Source organism: Daucus carota, chromosome 7 (genome assembly GCF_001625215.2).
Source record: "Daucus carota subsp. sativus chromosome 7, DH1 v3.0, whole genome shotgun sequence".
Classification (NCBI taxonomy): Eukaryota; Viridiplantae; Streptophyta; class Magnoliopsida; order Apiales; family Apiaceae; genus Daucus; species Daucus carota.
The window spans coordinates 5,791,375-5,813,659 of record NC_030387.2 but is presented as its reverse complement, the minus strand read 5'-3'; the positions used below and the strand labels follow the sequence as shown (position 1 = coordinate 5,813,659).

General features: G+C 34.2%; 1 protein-coding gene across 1 annotated transcript in view; it reads right to left on the bottom strand.

The window, feature by feature from the left end:
* Nucleotides 1-22,285, bottom strand: part of LOC108195992 (uncharacterized) — a 29,825-nt gene that overhangs the window by 5,667 nt on the left and 1,873 nt on the right. Inside the window, exons 2-26 of the mRNA XM_017363037.2 lie at nucleotides 21,064-21,231; nucleotides 20,857-20,946; nucleotides 20,037-20,173; nucleotides 19,860-19,950; nucleotides 19,648-19,730; nucleotides 19,454-19,560; nucleotides 18,239-18,394; nucleotides 17,264-17,328; nucleotides 14,836-14,923; nucleotides 14,647-14,725; nucleotides 12,260-12,368; nucleotides 12,122-12,181; nucleotides 11,877-11,995; nucleotides 10,031-10,412; nucleotides 9,772-9,953; nucleotides 9,578-9,650; nucleotides 9,108-9,258; nucleotides 8,866-9,035; nucleotides 8,409-8,756; nucleotides 6,256-6,423; nucleotides 5,860-6,153; nucleotides 4,900-5,076; nucleotides 3,018-3,281; nucleotides 1,732-1,830; nucleotides 1,341-1,525 (exon numbers count right to left, since the gene is read on the bottom strand). Of these exons, the coding sequence (XP_017218526.1) occupies nucleotides 1,341-1,525; nucleotides 1,732-1,830; nucleotides 3,018-3,281; nucleotides 4,900-5,076; nucleotides 5,860-6,153; nucleotides 6,256-6,423; nucleotides 8,409-8,756; nucleotides 8,866-9,035; nucleotides 9,108-9,258; nucleotides 9,578-9,650; nucleotides 9,772-9,953; nucleotides 10,031-10,412; nucleotides 11,877-11,995; nucleotides 12,122-12,181; nucleotides 12,260-12,368; nucleotides 14,647-14,725; nucleotides 14,836-14,923; nucleotides 17,264-17,328; nucleotides 18,239-18,394; nucleotides 19,454-19,560; nucleotides 19,648-19,730; nucleotides 19,860-19,950; nucleotides 20,037-20,173; nucleotides 20,857-20,946; nucleotides 21,064-21,231 (3,845 nt within the window). The remainder of the gene's footprint in view (nucleotides 1-1,340; nucleotides 1,526-1,731; nucleotides 1,831-3,017; nucleotides 3,282-4,899; nucleotides 5,077-5,859; nucleotides 6,154-6,255; nucleotides 6,424-8,408; nucleotides 8,757-8,865; nucleotides 9,036-9,107; nucleotides 9,259-9,577; nucleotides 9,651-9,771; nucleotides 9,954-10,030; nucleotides 10,413-11,876; nucleotides 11,996-12,121; nucleotides 12,182-12,259; nucleotides 12,369-14,646; nucleotides 14,726-14,835; nucleotides 14,924-17,263; nucleotides 17,329-18,238; nucleotides 18,395-19,453; nucleotides 19,561-19,647; nucleotides 19,731-19,859; nucleotides 19,951-20,036; nucleotides 20,174-20,856; nucleotides 20,947-21,063; nucleotides 21,232-22,285) is intronic.

Below are 22,285 nucleotides of genomic sequence, written 5' to 3'. Positions count from 1 at the left end.
TTTCTAGTGGAGTAAGCCCCTATATATATATATATATATATATATATATATATATATATATATATATATATATATATATATATATATATATATATATATCATGGAAAAATATACATTAGACAAGTGAGGCTAAATATCATGGTTGTTACGTCGCTCGACTAGTCGCGACTAGTCGACGACTAGTCGAGCAGTCGGTGGAGGACGGTCGACTGGCCTCCTCGACTGGCTGTTTGTAAGTATTTCGCTCGACTGGTTCATGACTGGTCGACTGGGTCGACTTGTCGACCCGACTGGTCGACCCAGTCGCCCGACTGGTTCCAGATTTGCAAAAAAACCAGCCCAAGGTATTAAAAAAAGCCCAGATTCTGCAATTCTTCGTTTTTCTATGTCTAGATTGTATATTCTGTTTCTCTGCCTACTGTTTTCTGCTGGCCATGTATGTATTCTGCATCTCTGTCTTAGTTTACTTTGCTTCCTATAATCCTATTTGTGCTGTCAATTGTGTGTAGAAGTGTAGAATATGTAGATATATATAAAATTACTAATTTTATACTTTGTCGACTAGTGTCGACTAGTCTACGACTAGTCACGACTCGACTTGCCGGACACTCCGGTCGACTCGACTCGACTTACCGACGTAACAACCATGACGTGTATGGATATAGTATATAATTCAATTAAGCCATCTTCTAATACCTAAAGGTTTTGGGAGAGTTGGTTACTCAACATGGCATCAGAGCACGGTTTAGCAGGGATCTCGGCTTTGAGTCCTACTTCCAATTGGTTAGTTATAACTGTTTGTTTCCTTGGGTTAAAATGTGTTATGCTCAAAGATAATTACAAAAAATGACTGTTCCAAGGACAGGTAGACAATACAAAATTTGTATCATAACAAAGGATGACAGCAAAATAACATTTATGATACCAACACACCAATTTGATGATGTGGATATATGTTCGAGTCCCAGGATTAGATCAGTTAAAACATCCAGATTTCTTGGTGGCCCGAAGTGCTAAACAATTTGTGATATCAACACACCATTTTGATGATTTGGAAATACATTTGAGTCGTGGGACTTTAAAACAACCAGATTTCTTGGTGACCAGGGATAACACGTATGAAGGTTCCTCGAGAAACACTTCAAATTAAAATTGTAGTTGCTAGTTTGTGTTTCGTAATGATAAAGATATATGATGCAAAAAAAACATGAACAGAAATTGCACTGTATTTTATTATAGTGTCAGCAAGACTTAAGCTAAGAAATGTTGATTCAAGGACCAAGCTCACTCTGATAAGCTACATATTCTCTATGTTACTTGTAGACATTTTTCATATATACCTTGTATTTAGCCCAACTCCAGAGCGCACCAACTGAATGAGACGAGGTACTAGCTGTTCTAGTGCTTGGGAATTTGCAACATCTATGCACAGATCTAGAGTTTCCCACATTGGAGAACCTTTGGCAATCGAAATACGTAAATTCTCAAGTTTTTCGGTTTGTATTCCAACATTCGCTGCGTGCATCTGAGACAACAAAACTGTGCATTATTACACACTATAAAACAAAATAGAATTGAATGATGATACACTGTTCAGCGAATAAATAAAGATAGCATTGACCATGGACATGATCTCATAATAAGAGTGTTCTCCTTCTCCCATATATGCCTTTATGGCTTTATATATTTATGCCACAAGTGTGTGTGTGTGAGAGAGAGAGAGAGAGAGACCTCAACATAATTGAGCCCCTGGTCTTCAAGGCTGGACAAACCTTCCAGCATGCAACAAACTAAATCTGATAGATGTGGAAGTATCGCAGTACCTGCACCCTGGAAGAATAGATTTATCGTTTTTAAACATCATCTGCCTGAACAACAACCCTCCAAAGAAAAATGGTGTATATAATAAATCAAGTTCATATCGCATTGTTGATTTCATACTAATTTTGTAGGTAGATGAAGAAGCATTAAGGCATCTTCTATTTGTAGATTAATACTCAACTACCCGTCCCCATAATATGAAACAGTGAAAAAAAAAATGAATGTTATTTCCAGGTCTGCGCATCGTCAATCTTGAATGGCGTTTTTTCATTATTAATACTAAAATTAAGCGCTTAGATTTAGGAAAATAAACATAAGCAAGACAACTCATCAATTTGTAATCAAGTTTCAGTGGGTCTTTTACTGTTGAGTTTTTTTTTATATGTGCTGGTCCATCCCGTTTAGATTAAATACATAATGTCAAGCTTGTTAAACAGAATGTACAAATTTGTATGTTGCCCCAAACATAGATGATATGCTTATAACAATATGTGTGTGTGTGTGTGTGTGTGTGTACATATATATATATATATATAAACATCAGTAAAGATTACATGCTAGAAATAACAGATTCCCGATTTCCAAAGCTGATTTTGAACTAAAACATCATAAAAGAAGGAAAAAAATAAACTACACAGCAGAGAAGAACTGAGAATACCTCCGCAAATAACTGACTCATGATGTGCACAGTGCATTTTAGAATCCAAGGGCAAAAAATAATTAGACATGAACTACCATAAAAAACACAAAGCATATAGATGACAGGCAGACTGGAACAGCATAGTAAGGGACTCCGACTGTCCAAGTACATCAAAATTATATAACTAAGTAGCCTCACTCTACGGATAATGGCATTATTTGTGATGGAATGTTTGCCTGAGCCCACGTGATATAAATATTGTTTGACCATTATATCAATATACATAAAACAAGAACGACAAGGGGGTCTGGAGATTAAAAAAGTGGCAACACGAAGGTGGCTTTTAATCATTTTAAAGAAATACAGACCAGCGGTTTACTAGTTTCACACAAAAACAAAAAAAGATCAACTAGGTTTAGTCAGCTTTCTCAATTCATCATGGCACCCAGAAATTTTTTCATCATGCAGCTAAGATTAATATTTTGTGAAGTACAAGCAACATATCTATCACAAAAGTAGTATAATATATAGTAGTAAGATCTTCAAGCATGTTCACCTTTGCAAGTTTTGTAACAATGGAAATAGACGATTTGCGAATGCTGTCCACTTTGCTCATTATGCCGTCGGTTAGCAACAAAGGCAGAACAATATTCATAGTTTGTCTTGCATCAGAAACATCAGTGAGAGAGACATCACAGAGTCTAATTGTCAATGAAGTTAATGTACGACATAGTCTGTCACCAGAATTCCGAACAGTCTCCTTTATGTCATCCATGGCACGGAAAGCAGCAGTCCATATTCTCTTCAGATACTTTCCTACCTATATGACATACATGAAGCACATAAATATGCAACATAAAAGATTATGATGTCAGTGCGCCAGAAAATTTAACCATTTTAAAGTAATGATATAAAATCAATATTTTCAAAGTTCAATTAGCACGCGTATCAATCAAACCCCTTAAACTATTGGCAACAAGGGAACGGCTGTACCCCGAAACACGCATTACATATATCACCAAAACTGGTCAGTCCCAGCCTGCAGGTCTAGGACCAGCTTACTTTTATGACACATGTTAGCAGTACCTTATTTTTATCATACCTCATTAAGTACATCTTAGCAGAACAACATCTAATATCTTACTTTTTTCATTATTCATACATGTTTAATTGCCAAAACCTTACTTATCCTTTAATGTTAATTTTTAGATATAAAATTGGTCACAAGACCGGCATGGTAAATTGTTTTTCATGTTTTGTCTCACATGTGTACTTAAAATAATTTAAATTACAAAATTTAATGTTTTTAATCCTTAATATGATATAATAGATATCTATCAAAGTTTATCATAATTATGTAACAAATATTTTATGAAATCTGAATCACAGCAAGAACCGACTTACATAATAGTGATAAGAATCATCCTAGACATCATAGTAAATGTGTAACGCCACATTCCCACATCGAGAAGAGTGGAGACACTACATCAGTTTATAAGCATATGTATTATTACCAATTGCACCAACAAATCATGATAATTTGGGGGCCTGTGGATTAACCAATTTGTTGCATTTGGGCTAGTGTATTTCGGCCTACTTACGGATTCGGAATTTGGGACTTGACCCGATTTTCGAAAAAGACTCGATTGTCACATATGGTATCAGAGCCAACTCTCGAAATCTTGATTAGTCAATTTGCCAGAGGTGGGAACACGAAGCCAGACGGTATTTTCCCACAATGGCCGGATCCGTTTTGGCATGACGAGGATACCATGAGTGGGGGAGTTTGTAACACCCCAGTCCCACATCGAGATGTCATGAATTTAAGTGGGGAGTTTGTGTCGAGAAGAGTGGAAACAATTCTATTATAAACATAAGTACTACTACCCATGAGTGGTGGACTTGTAGATCACCCAAGTTGTTGCAGTGTGCTTTGGCTTATTTATAGATTCAGAATTCGAGACTTGACCCGATATTCAAAAAAGACTCAGGATTTGACCTAAATTCTCACGAAATAACCACTTTTTTTAACTCAGTGCTATAAAAAATATATATTATTCACGCCTTTTATATTATATCATGGCTCTCTTTTTTGCAGACCATTCATGCATCTTGTATGCGCCATGTGGTGCAACTATTGGAGCAAGAAGTAGCCAAATATGGCATGAAAGAAAAAAATATAAAAATTCTTTATAATGTGTTGGCAATGTTTAACACCCCCAAAGGGTGTGCCTCTACTAGAGATGCTCTAATGCGGTTTAAATAAAGAGAAAGGCGTGCATTGCATCTAATATACTCTTATAGTCATTACCTTCCAATTACAATTAAATAACTTTTTGACCGACAAAATAAGGCTAATGATCTTCTAGATAATGATTTAACTAGGCTATATTATCAATTCAAGATATGGAAACCCTGCAGTATAAAGAAAAACCCACCTGATCGTATTTACGCCCTTGAACTATATCTGCAAGAGCAAGACAAGAAGCCTCGCGCGAGCGCCAAAGCCTGGAACCACATTGACTTAAGAGATCTTCAATTATGAAGTCCAAGTGTTCGTCGATAGTTTTCTTTGAGTCCGCAACAAGTGATTTCCAAATGTGTGTCATTGCATCCTAAGGCATTTTACAATCAAAAAATCATTAAAAAAGAATACCGAGGAAGGTAATATATGGCAACAAACTGAATAGAACTCCAATTGATGTACGTCTACTATAAAGTATGCAGAGGAAGAAAATAAATAAACTGAAAAAGGTGCATGATAATTGCACACTAAAAATCAAAGGTTGTTCAATCACCTCAGCAATATGACGGTAAAGGAACGTCACAACAATGAACAATCTATTGATGCAACAATTATCGTGGCATATGCATAGCGCCCACACTGTTTACATGATATTACTAAATATTTATAGAATATTGAAAACTAGCTAGCATAAACATATTGCATAAACATATTATTCTAATATAGATTTAAAGTAACTCATAAATCATAAGTTATATCTAATGATAAGGAATCCATTAGTCCTAAAACAATATAATAAAATTTTTAAATGTAATCATCCAACACCAAATCATATCAAATATCATTTTGGCCTCCCTTTTCGTTACTTAACAGGCTAAATAAGGGTTTTTATGTGTGTAACCCAAACATATCAGGTCGGGTCAAAAGGGACCACCTTTCATATGTGGGGTGACTGGCATCCGTGGTAGGAACCTTAGCAGCGGACAATAAGGTGACTTGGATGTCTTACACTCAGAACAACATCGAGAAAGCCATAGGGGTTCTCGCAATAAATGCCATAACCATGTATAAATCAGCTTGACTAAATGATAATTATTAAACCAACACTCAACAACTCCATTTAAATTCTGGAAATTAGAAATAAAATACATACCTGCACATTTTTATCAGGATCGTATTGGTATCGCAGAAGTCTTGGTATCAATAATCGTAAATGGGGTTGTAGAGCATCTCCTGCAAGCTTCGCGATTTTTGAAAACCCAAAAGCAGCACCTCTCTTGGAATTTAAGGAAGCTTGATAGTTAGCCAAATCCATGAACTTATAAATTAAATCTGGTTGCCCCATCTCATTAGCAAGACTGCAAAGCTCTTTATAAGTGCTAAGTTTTCCTCCACTAGGACTACCGCCGATGGCACCCTCTTGAAACACTTCTGAGTCCTCAACAAGCTACATTAGAAGGGAAAAAAAGAAAAGAATGAAATTATCAAATAAAAAAATGACATGGATGACTGACGGAAAGGAACAATGTGAGTTTTTATATATCCTAACCTTTACAGCTCTTTTTCTCTTTCCCGATCCAGTCAAGGTGCCTACCAGTGCATTTACTAAATTCTTCTGCATTGAAGCATCACCAAGTTCATAGACAATACTTAGACCCTGGGAAGCGAGCTCCTGTGTAAGTTCGTTCTGTTCTCCTATTAGGTGTGAGAAAGCTTCCTGCAATTAAAAATACAATGACTCAAATAGTCCACAAACCCTAAATCACAATATTCAAATTATTTGTCTAAAAACACATCGCATATATTATGAGAAACATACAAAGTCCATCATTTACTCAAAAGAGGATCCTAGAAAGAGTAATTACTATCTACTGAGATATATGCATATAGACATCATTAATAAACCAACCATGTGAAATAAAACTAAAATCTGTTTATCCATTATTTAAAGACATTGAACTAAATTGTCGAAGGACAACAAATAACGCAGTATATTAATTTATTAACCGATGACAAAATTCTACACAACCACTTGATTGAATCTGAAAGCATAATATAAACAAGAAAAAAATCATTCGAACATTTACATAATATATTTGAGATAAATATAAACAATTGCACATAATAATTCAGGGCTAATGTCCAAATGAAGGACAACAACAAAAAGTAAAACAACAATAGTGTTATTGGGTTATTGAATGTAAAACAAGCACAACCTAAGAGGATTTCAACCTCAGGATTTAATGGGTTGCAATCTCATATAGAGAAGAAGCCAGATAAACAAGTGCGAAAAAACAATATCAATGGCACGGGAGTATAAACAAGAAATGCTATATTAATAGACTAAATCGCACAGCACTCAGGTTTATATAATAATACTACCAAATAACAAAAAAAAAAAAGGAAGTCCACAATTTAACAGTAAATAATTGAAATCCACAATATTACGTTGGCATATGAGAACATGCGTTCAAAGAATAGCACTTGTATAACACAAATCATGCATAATAGGCACCGATGTGTTTAACTAAGAAATTAGGCACAGCAGAGCTTATCGCAAGCTTGTTATGATGCCTAGTTGACTTAGTTGATTGTGAACTGACTCAAAGACTATCGATCAGATTCCATTGTCGTACCTTCGTAAACAAGTCAGATGCCTTAAATTAACTCTGTAGCATGTAATGAAGAGCGTACTTAGAGAACTTCAGATCAAGAGGGAGTGTTCGAAATTGATTCAAAGTTTATTGAAAAACTTAAATTTATTATAGATAAACAAAAATATGAATATGGACTATCTATTAGTTTGTTAAGATAATGTATTTGCTTCTATTTTAGTGGATGTAGTTTATCACTTGGTAGAATAGAGTTTCTTTCTTTTAGTTAAGTCAATTTTATGATGATTGTTCTTGCTATTTTGTTTAGCAGGTGGACATTTATTAGTTAGGTACAGGCATGCCTTGATGACCATGTCCATTTTCTTATTTATGCAATTGACCTCACCCAAAAAGAAAATGAAGGCCGAACCAACTGAGATTATATTTAATCAAATACTAACCCCAGGTAGAAAATCTACGTATCAATACATTAATAAGCCCCTCTAAATTACAAAAAATATTTAATAACATATGCTTATAATATTTCTCCTCCAAGTTCACTTTCGTTCTCCATCATACACCCTCAGAAGACACGTAATCAATTAATTTTCAGTCTGAAATACATAATCTAACTGGATGAGTATCAAATATTTCAGAATGACGTGATCTCTAAATATGAAACTACTATCAGATTTATCCAAGACTACTAATATAATTTATTATATTATTTGGTTAAAGAAACACAATTCATAAGCATTTCTATTGTAAACACACACGCGCACACACACACATCACATATATATATTACCAACACGAATAATAACATAGAAATTTTTGAAGAAATTTTGGAGGCACTGCTGCAATGTGTCTAGCTAATTCTGACAAGTCTACTAATCGTACATGCACTTAAATACCGAATACCAAATGATACTACATTAAAAAATTCGTATATGTTCTATATATCATTTTAGCAAACTTACAAGTAGATTGAGCCCTAAACAATCCCATTTTAATTATAAAGATTATGCCGTTAGTAGCATACACCCAACAAGTGACTAAATATATTACTCATCTTCCAAAGAAACATTCTGAAATGTTGACTACAAACCTGAATATCTGGAAGCAATTTCTGAATTGCTGGATGCCGCCCACAATATATTGTTAATGATAGTAACCAAACAGTTCCGGCACACCTCTCCTCTTTTTTGTTACTATATAGTAAATTATCAAACAGCTTTCTAGTAATCAAGTCTCTGACACTAACATCACAGTCTCCATGGGGATCAAACTCTATGCAGCTAGATCTAGATAGGCTAGATGACACATCTCCCATTAGGAAGTTTGAGCTCATGGAAAGTGAATTGTAGTTTGTCTTAAGAATTATATCAACAGTCACCGGAACTCCGCCCCACAAAAATGATAGAGCTTCTCCAGCAGCAAACAAAATATCCTCAACCTGCCCACAAAAAGGAAAGCTTGTTACTTATTCCTATTAAAAAAAATTATAAACAATCAGGACAACGACTATAGAGTCCATTCTCATACTAAGTAGCATGGTGACACACCTTCGACCGGCAGAGACTGAAAATTAAATCAAGAGCTGCAGTTAAATGTGGCAAAGAAGATTCCTTGACACACATATGCCCTAAAGCTAGAACAGCTTTTTGAGTCGCTTTGGCATCATCACCAGAAATTAGCTTGCTCAATTTATCTTTCAAAACGGTCAAAATGGGAGCTGCAAAAAGAAGACTAAATTATCCCACCTCTTTCAAAGATGTATGAATGTACATAAGGTGGTAGTTATTACCTGAGCTTGAGTCACTATGTAACTGAGGCAATTGCACACCAAGTCCAATGTGACCTATTGCTTGCATCGCAATAGAAGCCAGTGTAGATGTCTCACTATTAACAATATCAACTAAGCATTTCAGTGTCCTTTGAAGAAGGGACTCTGAGATCTGTAGAAAATTAACATACGACAGGACAAGTACCTCCATATTAGGAAATTAGAGCAGCACCAACATTGTAATTAAAGTAACATAGAGTATCAAGAACATCATTTACCTGTTTTATTGACTTTTTAAGACTCGCAGAAACCACAAAGAACTCGATATGAAAAAAAATTACTCATCAAGCATCATGTATAAACAAAGATTTTTTTTTTTTTTTTGACAGATCTAGCTATGAAATACATTGATTAGGTTTAATAATCTGATTCCACTACAGACAAGAGTAAACAATTATCAAGACTTGACAAATGTAAAAGATAATACTTACAGTAGGTGACCTGGACATACAGTTTGCAGTAACATATCCTAAGGCACATAACACTCCATGCTGGAATTCAAACCTAACGGATATGAAAAATAAACTCTTAGATGAGAAATCCATGAACTAGAAATCAAATACAACGAAACACGGAGCTGGTAAATTCGAGTGCAATAGAATCAGAGTAGATTTCGAACACAGACCTCAACTTGGATCCACCAAGGGATGAAATTAATTCGGTAATAAGATCAGACAACGCAGATATAGGAAGAGCACATGAACTTATTCCAAGCAAGCGTGCTACAGATTCGCGCGTGTCAAAGTCCACATGCCCTAGCAATTGCTTTAGCCAAACTATTCTTCGAGCATATCGAGAAGCTACCATCTGTAATTGGAAAAGACTTATTGTAAAACTAAATATAGAGCACTCTGGTTGATAAAATAGAAATAATTGTAAACAACCTCTGGAACATGAGCTCCAACATCAATCAGTGCTTTGGATGCAATAGCATGCAACTCAGCAGAACCTTCATATGCCATAGCATGTTCTAACAGCAAAAACATATTCTCCAGCGGAATACTATCATTAGGCATTTTACCTGATGCATTACTCTCATCCAATCCAGCCTTAAAGCACTTTAGCAAGAATTGGATCATAGCTACATATGATTTTGATGGGAAAAGAAGTGTCGAGCCTCTCATTTCAGTGGATTCTAACAGAGCTGGCTGCTGCTTAACTATATAATCTAGCATATTACCCACCTTTGGGTACTTTAGATTAGGATTCTCACTAATAGTCCTCTGTTGATCTTTACCAAGAATTAAACCCTCTAGGGCCATTTCCCTGAGGATAAGAGTTCTATAAAAGTTATATCCATAATAGAATACTACAAAAAGAGACAAAACATGGGTAATTGAATTACTATAGTCTATATTTTCCCAAAAAAAAGTTAGAATAAATCCAATGACCCTTATATTAGGTGTTATGTAAGCCTTAAATTCTTGCTCCAGATACTAGATAAACTAAATTGAGGTTAAGGCACAACAATGAAGAAAGTAATGATGGTGGTGGACACAAGTCTAAGCCAAGCCTAATCCTATTACTATAATTATAACATCGGTTGTGAAGAACATTCTCTTGTGCCCATTCACACTTTATGTTCACAGTTTATAAAATTATAACACATGAAGGCCTCACAAATTTGTTCTCTCCTGTACTCCCTCTGTCCGGGTGGGTTGTTTACATTTGGGACAGAGGGCTCGACACGCATTTTAAAACTCTTGTAAAGTATAGTTTCATAAATTTTTCTACATTTTTTTCTCTTCAGAATAAAAAAATTGATATTTAAATTTTTATTCGAAAAGGGAAATTTTAAAAATTATTTATAAAGCCATACTTTATATACACCTTAAAATGAGTGCCAAGCAGTGAAAAAAAAAACTATACAAAAGTGAGAGGGACAGAGGGAGTATCAAATTCTACTAGAACACAAATTACAAAGAAGTTAAATAATGTAATACTTCTGTCAATGCTATTTTGATATAATAAATTCAGTACATGTGTTTCAGGCTACTCATAAATCATCTTGATGCAAAGTTGTTGATACCAATATACATTCAACAACTATCCCTGTTACTATCATACTAAAACAACAGGTGTATAAGAATACAATTTGGGCAATGACTGCAGGGGAGCATTGCATTTCCTGAATTCCATTCTCAGTATAAGCATTACCTAGTTCTATCTTAACTTCCTTTTTACTAGCTCATTACCTTGTTCAATCATAATTATCTGAATAGTCATTTCATGAATTAAAATTATAAATTTTACCGTATTATAAATGTCAGAGAATTGGAGACATACTTATTTTCCACTCTTCCTACTCATTTCCAGATCCCTCTACTCTCCCATAATGGACAATACTGAGGTTTGTAGTTTACAAGTTCCTTTTAAACCAAAAACATATAGCTAGTCTGTTCATTATCATCCCTGGATTCCCTTGATTCTCCATGTTTGGATGTTAAGGCACCAGTTTCATCACGAAGTTTCCTGGCTCTCTTAGAAATAGATAATGATTAAAAATTACAACCCTTAGCTCTTCAGGTAACAACTTCTATAAAAGCCCTATCGCATGTCCATAACTTAACAAGCAACGAGATGGAACTGAAAATAAAACACCAAGTACCTACTGGTGATTCACAACATGCATATTATTATTTTTGACAGGAATATAGCACAATAAAAATTAAAAACACAGTTGCAAATAAGTGTAACAAAGTTTACCAAAAACAGTAAGTTTGCAGCTACCTTATATCCATTTTCATATCGGCAGCTCCAAGCATACATATATATCGGCTGGGGCAGTGTTCCAAGTCAAACAGTGAGGTCGCCCATCTCACAGCACAAAAACGTACCTCGCTTTGTTCCTAGTAACCAAATCAATGAAGATTGTCACAACATAAACGCAATGTCTATAGAAAATTAATTTAGGATAGGGACTCTTGCTGAAGAATATAGCTTAACAAATATTGAGAAGCCTAAGGGTACACTACCACTTGAGAACTTTTTAGCAGAAGCAACTCCAAGTTCTCCAGCACTTTTCTGTCTGCACCCTGATATAAGCATAATAACAAATGAGTAACAAAGAAAACAATATAGAATAATATGGAGAGACACAAAAATATTATCACCTTGTATGCAACAGCAAGAGAACTGGTAGCTTCTTGGATGGTAAGGCGGAGAAATTGTGTCTCAGATTTCAGAGCATCAAAAAGACGCAAGGCCATATCAATCTTATCTCTGATGAAGTGGGCAATTAACAGATATAAGAGCCGTAGTTATCATTCTATAAAGGCTCATTCATTTTAGCCATAAAATATTCGCATTTGCACATATAAACCCACAAAGTCTGAAAATAAACATCATGCCCTTTGTCCAATGCACATGCTGGGCCCCCTTTTCTACTTATATTCCGAAATACCCCCTACGACTCTATATTATATGTAACGTTCTCACAAGCGTATTTACAATCCCTCGATTTTAAACTGCGGCCTCAAATTTTTTTAAATTTTTCCGGCCAAACCTACTAACCAAAAATTATATCTCTAGCCATTAATAAGTCGTATATTGTCTATTGTATCCTCTGAAACAATTGATCTAATTCTGATAAACCTATATTACTAGAAACCCTAATTTTAAATTGAGGGCTCACGAGTTTTGTCAATTGAATCAATATAATGGTTTAAATTGATGATTCAATTAATAAATTAATAAAATGATAAATATGTACAAATATAAGCAAAACCACAGAAAAGTACAAAGAAATCTTAATTTTGCATCCATACATTTATACATATATGATATAAACACAGTCACGCACATACACACACATGTATATCAATATGGAGTCGGGAACAAATCAGAACTTAGAACACTGTGTTCAAGAAATAACTCATATTTATTCATTTGGATGCAGTACACAAGGGAAACAAAATGTTATTTTTGTAAACTAATGGAAAATGGTGTTCTACTGCACAACACAATATTTTTAGTAGATAACATAAAAAATTCTATTAACGAAGTTGATTTTCTGAATAACAAATCTCTTCATTTTTCTTATATAAATGTTTAAAAATAATAATTGGGCAAAAGATAGATTTAATTATAAAATGCAAAATTATGTTCAGCGAGAGAACATATATTAGTTGTAAGGTTCCAAGTATAGTTTGGTTCTAAGTGGAACCTGACACTATGTATATGGATATACATAATTACATACATATTTATATATATATAGTCACACTCCATGGAGAACCATCTTATATAGAGTCTAGAAGAGCACATACACGCACAAAATACATGTATCAATCTCATTATTCATCAAATATATAATTAGTCACTTAAAAAATAAAGTTCCGTCATTTTCCTCCAAAAAATCGTTGAAAATTAATCATAATATAGAAATTGGTTCTATAGTAGAACCATATTCGTCCAAAGTGGTTCTACAGTAGATCCAAATTTAAAAATCAAAACTTTTGCTTAAGATATATATATTAAACTGTTTGTGCATGTTTTGTTTGGTTAACATTCTACATTAGAATCAAATTTTATGCATAAATATCATTAATTTTATAATTAATTATGAGATTTTAAAATAGAATCAAATGATTCTCTACGGGACTCTATATAAGATGGTTCTCTATGGAACAATGGCATATATACACACACACACACACACACACACACATATATATATATAAGGTATCTACTCGAATGAAAGCCGATTAAATAAAAACCAATGCAATGGGAAGGAACCAATGCAATGGGAAGGGCTGTGGGCCTAGCGGGGCTCTTGGGCCCGTCTAGAACCGTCTGAGACCTGGGAGCCTTGGTGAGGCTCTAGTGGGGCCATAGTTGATTGAGTGGGGTCGGAGTGAGCCCTAAGTGGGTGATGTCATATTAGGGGTGGAAGATGTCATAGTCATATAGAAGGTGTTTATCTCGGTTTCTATTTAGTTTTTATTTAAATGGTCTCTACTGATCATTTTACATACACACACACACACACCTCACAATCACACACACGGGCAATTGGTCTTACCCGTCGATTATTGGCAAAAACCTATCAGCGTTTTTCTTCCGCCAAAAGGCAAAAACCCTATAATGATGAATAAAACCGATATTCACATGAAAAGTTTAGGATTAATGCCTTCCAGCAGAAAGAATCTGCTGGTAAGTGGGTGCATCAATCACTTGTCTGGACCCGAACCCGGACACTATATAAAATATGAGCATGTCACATGTTCATCCGTTTTGTGTGTCGACGTGATCTGTTAGATGTTTTTGTTTGAGTTGCAAGTTTTTGTTTTGTGACACACGGTATCGAAACTGGCAATATCCTGAGCTGAGACCATATTGTTTAGAGTTATTTGTGGTAAAATAAGGAAAAGATTGTATATTTGACAAACATTGAGGGCAGGACTATACGGACTTTTACTTTGAGGCTTTTTGTATAAAAACATGGATATTGTTAAAGCTAGAATACCAATAACCTGACAAAAATGATCAAGATTAATACCTGAAAAGGTTAGGCATGCGCTGGGCAAGTAATCCAATAGCTTGAAATGCAAAAGTCTTTGTCTCCCTAGCAATAGTATCTGAAAAGGGATATAATACAGTTCATTGCACCATATTGTAGTAATTAACATAACGTATGTAAACATTAAAATATAACCAACTTCAGAATGAGTAAATGCAATACAAAAACCTGATTCTGATGCCGAATAGCCATCAAGGGATTTTATAATTCCATTCAAAATAACAGGACCCATGAGCTTCAGCTGAGCTTCTCTTGCCTGTTTGTATCAATATATTACATAAGGAATAAATAAAGGTAAAAGATATAAAAGTCACCACTGCTAAATAAATCTACACTACATAAAAACATTAAAACTATCACGAGGAACTCCAAAAAGAGTTACCAAGAAAAAGTCTCAATAACGAATGGGAAAGTACAATTATTTGTTAGAGAGAAGATGAAAAGACGCTGAATTGACAAATGAAGAAGGTTAATGTATGGAAAACAAGATAGACGCTGAATTGACAAACTAATAAAGTCAATAGCCAACAAAAGGGATTAAAAACTATATCATACGTATGGCTAAACACATACATGAAGACTGAGTGGAGCTACATGTATGTTTTGTTGGCTAATTATATGTATGAGTATCCATATGTGTCAAAGTTCTTGACTAAGGAGCTGAAAATTTCTAAAACAGAATCCGTGGTCACAGTCTTGAAGCACCAAATACACAACGATGAAGTATAAGATTCCTGTCAGCACATAATCTACCTTTTTAAGTTTGAAAACTATCCAGTCAAGCTCAGAATAAACTGGAATAGCAAATTTCCAATTTATCGGTTATTTTTTCTAACGTTAAATTTATAGAAATAGAACATTTCTACTCAAACGAAATCTATATTTTGAGGAGAGTAAATAGATGTATGCTAGTGGATTTCCATCTGCATGTAGATATAAACTGTACGAAGTTGTCTTTTAAGAAGGAAATTACTTAATACTCCCTCTGTCCCTCCCATTTATTTACAGTTTTTTCACACTGCTCGACATGCATTTTAAGACGCATATAAAACATAGTTCTATACCTTATTTTTAAAATTTTTCTTTTTTGTATACAAATTTAAACATCAAATTTTTATTCAGAAGAAAAAAAAGTTCAAAATAATTTATCGAACTACGTTTGATGAGAGCATTAGAATGCGTGTCGAGCCCCCGTCCCCCAATGTAAACAAATGAGGGGGACGGAGGGAGTAACTAAGTTGTAATGTTTTAATATCTATATATACACTGTTGCAATCTTCAACAATTCACAATGTTTAACATATATTGTTAATATTGCAGAATGCATCCAATAACTTATGACTTCTACTTATTGGGCACATATATTGTACCACTTCAGAGTTTTTTTTCTCCACCTACTATTTAATTTTTTTAATGTCCTGCATCATTTAATTTTGTGGGACAGGAAGAGATAATCTTAGATAGTATAGAAACCCTATTGTACAAGAAGCCAAAACCAATGGTTAGTGATTATGAATATATAAGGTAGGTTAAAGCATGAAACTAAGCTTCTGCAGACAGTTGACAAAAACTGAGAGACAATTTCACACTTAGGCCGGCCTACTTAAAGCTATAAGAGCATCTCCAACGGCGTTGGCTATAATCGTTGGCTAAATTGGACCTGTAAGACATTATGTAAAATTTGCTGAACCTGTAAGACATTTTGCTACAATGGTACTGGCTATATTGGTTGGCTATAATTTAAAAATAGTATGTTATTGATATTTTAAATTGTTAAAATAGAATATATCAGTTCAATATGGTAATAAATGATGTACAATCTTCCTACAGATTTTCTTACAGACCTGTAGAGGTTCGACAAATTTAGCCATCCACAAGAGGTTGGCTAAATTTATAGACAACAGCTCATCATGGTTGGAGTTGAGTTTTTGGAGCTGTTGGCTAAATCTTTTTATTTTAAGTATGCCAACTCATCTTTTAGCCAAGGGTTTTAGATGGTTGGAGATGCTCTAAGCAAACAAAAATGCTCATTGCCAAAAGATAACTTAAAAAAGGTTTCAGAATATTCTAGAAATCATAACTGCCATAACTTTTAAAATCAATACTACTTTTGATTGGAATAGGGCCTTTAAGTGTACTCAACCAGTAGCCCAATATGCTACACAACAGGAATTCGGTGTTAATGACGCTACTAGGGAGATATTTCATGATATTTGTAATTCAATCTTCAGTGTAAAAGATGCACCGTCGAGGATGCTACGTGAAAGATGTAATTGCTCAATATCAACATTTCAAATTTCAAAGCTGACCCGTGAGGGCATGTGCGAATTGTTGAGGTAAAGGACTACAGCAAGTGGTATTACAACTACCATGCTATTTATAGCTAAAAGGTGCATGAAAATATCTCATATCATACTTTCTCATCATAAGAAAATATTTCATGCAAAGACTGCATTATTTTTTGTGTGATAAGCTTGGCAATAATAACATTACATACTAGCCTTTTTCAAGAAACAGTATGTACTTTAATTTAATCCAACATTTTACTCTCCCTTGGAACTTCCAATTATAACAAATGCATGTGTGTACTGCTTACATGTTTAAAAACCCACACTGTGAATTCCATCCCCAATTGCTTTAACCTTGAGGATGTATCATTTCCTGTCACATTGCATCAAGAAGTGATCAAAATATATTTCATGAGGGCGCACTAAAACTGTAAGAAATTAATTCAAGTCGATATCCAGAAACGTGATTATTGAGAAGGATGATCGTGGCTTAAAGGGAGATGATGTATTAGTTGCAATGTGTAAAAACGAAGAATGCAAATGTTCTTACAGTTAAAGGTCGCCAAACAAAACAGCTTAGCATGCATATTTCCTTAAATAAAACATAACTAATAAAAAGTTCACCTCAGAAATGAACTTTACCAAGTGAGATTGTGGTTATCCACATTAGATAAAAAATGCGGAAATGCCTATATATTTCAGTATGATTCAATTTAGAAGTGAACTCTTTATATTTGCCACTTCCACAGATGCTAAGTGAATGTTAGATCATTCTGAAGAACAAAACTACATGATGTTTACCTGCTTCATATGGCTTCAGTTGCTTGCTTCAAATTTTTCCTAATACTGGAGGATTCTTCCAAAAAAAGAATTGCATGCTAATAGTTTCTCCTACGACCTACATGCGTTATTTTATTTATTCTGTTCCATAGTTATCATATTTCCAGATAGATAATAAGGGTCTGCTTTATTTCTTTATATTAAGTCTTCCTGATTTAATTGCTTCAAGGTTTAGATGTTAAAAACACTTTTAATGTAAATTTATTATATGTAAGTTGAATGTAATTTTTGTTATGGATTCCACACTCTACAAGGCCCAGTACCTAGGTCCACCCTTGTTGACGTGTGTGCACGCATGCACATGCACATGTTTATACCTGCAAGCAATCATTTGTATTCTTCTAGACTTCCTAGAACTTATCTTGTAAAAAATCCGCCAAATGAGCACATTAACCTGATCACTAGCCATATAAATAAAAGATTAAAAGAGAAGTACTATCTACCGTATATACAGCCAAAAATGCACTGTAGAGTTGCTGGGAAACTGTTTGCAGCGGTGATTGATCTGCAGAAGACAGAGGACATCAACTTTGCTCTCAAAGCAAGACTTCCGGGAGTTACTTTATTATCCAGGGAAATTTGTTGAGCCCCAGCAGTCCCTGCCAATAGACAGGCAGCTTCATTAGGGGGTCTCATAAAAAAGGATGGAAACATAATAATTGACTGAATGTTAGCAAGTAAGATCATGGTCAACAGAGTATAGCAACAGCCCATGGTTTCAAAGACAGCACTATTTGGTCTCAATAATGACAATAGCAAGTGATCACTAATACGAAAGATATGTCAAAACAAACGAAAGGTCAATCAACTAACACATGTTGTTTAGTACAGAATACTGCCAACTACTTTCACATTTTACCACCTGCATATTCACCCAAACTCGAAAGACCCTCAAATGGAAGAGGGTAGGAGAGACAACATATATATATATATATATATACACACATATACAGATCACTGTATGCACATACAGGACCATGTCATACACAAGTATTCACTAGAAAGACTGCTATGTTTGTGTTCGCAGCAGCCTATAAACTAATGTCACAAATTACCTATACCAGAAGCACATCGTAAGAATATGTGTTCACATACCTAAATAAAAAGACTGACTTTGTGCAAGTAAACAACTATTGTTCTCAAACAAAAAATATAATATTAGCAAGTAACTACATGAGGTACAAAGTTGTGACACAAGGACAAATCACTCTTATTAGGGTCAATATGCACAGAAAGAGTTAGATTAAATTTCAAAGGTAAACCTGTAGAAGTGAGTAGAACCTTCGGTGAGCACATTAACCATTTGGATAATTTTTACAGCACTTTCCTTCTTAACATTAGTGGACCCACATACTATCCGTGTAACTTCATCTATGCATAAAACAATTGTAACATTTCATATATGCCAATTGCATAACATCTAGCTACAAGATCTCTTAACTGCAATTATTTGTAGCAATTTATTAAAAGTAGGAGCTGAAAACTGCAACTTAAATAAACAAAAGCTACTCTTTCCATCACTCCCAAATTTACGACACTAACTCCACTACCTTGGCATAATGAAACAAAAACAATATCCGATTAGAAAGAATACAAGAATTCTAATAACATTTAAAAGGATGGTATGGTAGATGACATGAAGTTCTAAATCGGCATACCATTAAATAATAAATATAGCCTGTTTATCAGACTTTGATCCTCTAAATTCACCCCAGCTGCCTTCTTCTTTAACAGCTCCTCTCCTCTCTTAATAACAGGTTCATGCCTTGAGGGAAAAAATGAAGTTTTGATCATGCTATAGCTGATGCATGTAACCAAATATAAGAAACAAGAAACTCATTTTCGAGGATACCGGTCAACACATGCAACAAGAAAAAGAGGATAAACAATCTCTGGAGCCAAATCCATAGCCTCAACAACATTCAAGATACCTAACTGCAACATTAGAAGCAAAGTAACATAGGTAAAATAAGTACAGTAATCACATGCCCACTTAACAAAAAGAATTGCCTATTACACTTACTAAAAAGTAAATTTAGAGATGAAATCCCATACATCATTTACCTTTCTTTTTGAAAGTATATCACTAGTCAACAATTGTTTTCCAGAAACACGGTTGCTTTGGGACACGGAAAGCCCAGCTGGGCAACCTCCTCTACAAATATAGATTGAGCTCTTTCCTTAATATTACAAATGGCTTTAATAAATTATATACAAACAAGGGTATAGCTGAATCCTGACCCTTGAGATGGTGGTTGATAAAGTATTGTATGGAGGCAAAATTCAAGAAATATTTCACTATCCTGAGAACCCATTATCGATCTGTACTTGGCAGCAACTTCATCCCTAAGATTAGTGCAGTGACAGTCACCAATTACCTGTAAAAAGATATTACTTATTCAGCGAGGAGCCGGCAGGAAAAAGAAATTGCTGTCATGAATTCCTTTATTCACCACTTTCACTTGTAAACGCTAAACACTACTAGCAGCAGGTAACCCGTGCAAAGATGGGATGAGCCACTTTTTAAATATATGTAGAATTACTATTAGATTAATAACACAAATAAAAAAATTTCTTATGAATTTAATTGTAAATTTTTAAATAAGTTACTAGCATTTTGATTGCACTCAAAATATTACGAATTTAATAATAGTAGACTGGATTTTGGAATGATGAACTTATAAGTGGCTGAATTATCTAATAGAGGTAACAATAAACTTTTTGTTTGAAGTTACAAGATTATTAGAAAAAATGCAACAAATTTTTTCTTTAATTTTAGTGAGAGTTAGTTTTTGGGGTTTTATATTCTTTTAGAGATCATTTATATTTTCATTATTTATGAGATAAATTTAAATTTCATCAAACTAAAAACAGATCTTAGAGAATTGTTAATAGCTACAAATATGAACTACATATTGGGGTCGTTGAATTATTAATAGCTACAAATATGAACTACATATTGAGGGTCGTTTGGTCCATCATATTTATGTATCAGTAACAAAACGAAAACAGGGGAAAGAAAAATTACTGTTGGCCTAGAATGGAAACATTTAAAACATACCTTGGCAGATATTCTCAATATTATCTCTTGGTGTTGAGTAGGGAGTTTTGATATGTTAGCAACAAGAAGAGGTACCATATCTTCCTTTACCTAGATCAAAAGTATAAAGAACCAGTATCAACTCTTAATATGTTCTAATAAAATGCAGCCATCCATATGCACATCGTACAAACTATCAGAAACAAGTTCAGAGATTATGAAACTAACCTCTATTTGTACACGTTCAAAAGCCATCTCAATATACACAATGCAAAAATTTTTAACCATGGGGGTAGCATTTGGTTCTATGTACAGATTCCATAATTCTGACAATGGCAAACCAATATCCAGCTGGTGTTTCACTCTCTTGTTGACATGACTCAGAATCTCAATAACCTAACACCACAAACATAATTATGTTAGTGCATTCTGGAGGCACTATCCAGACGTGTCTCCAACTTGTAGAAGATGAAAAGAGAAAAGACTATCATATTTAACATCTGCAAGTGGAACAATCTTATGAACCCAGATTTATAAATCACCATGTACACCCTTCGTAATTTTATTAAGAACACTATATAGCAGCATGTTGATCAAAGTTAAACTCCACAATTATACTTCAGCCCAAAAGCTCCAGAAAAATTAACTTGCATCAATAATATATATCTGCTGCAGGACAGAAAATAAATGAAATAATAGTAACAATATTAGGAGATTGAACCACACAACACTGAAATTTTTAATTTATTACTTTTAAAACTTATTACTTTTAATTAATTTTTCTATTCAAAAATTTGATGCATTTTTCTATTCAGATAACAAAACTTCAAAAAAAAAAAAAATTATTAACTATTGGGGCGGTCAAAGCACCTAAAAATAATATCTGCCAAAAGTCAAAAACATCACATAGTGAAAAACATAGGGAATAGAACACAAGAACCATCTAACACTGAAATTTATCCGAGAAAGTTTTACACAACTTTAATAACGGCTCAGGTGGAAAAACCTAAAATATGACTTGCCCCCAATAGACTCGATTCACCAATCTTAGGGCCATTTAGTTATCTTGAAAATTTACTTTCACTTATACATGATAAGGATGATAAGTGACATACAAGTGATATGAAATTTTTTACTTCAAAAGTATTTTTTGCTTGGGTAATCTTACTAATAAAAACAGTGAAGTATTTGATAAAGGGTCCTGTTCTCTGACAACCGTGTGTCAGGGAGGGGTTATCTAACACACTATACGGGGCCGTTGGATCTATATTAAGGGATCAAATTCAATCTTATTTTTTAATGGATCCGCTATTAATATCCGCGGACCGGCAAAGTTTATTATCAGCGGAAAAACGAACTCCTGTTCCGCGGATATTTATAGCGGATATCACTTGTAACTTACAATAATTTTCTAATTAACATAAAAAAAAAAGACTTTATTTAATTAGAA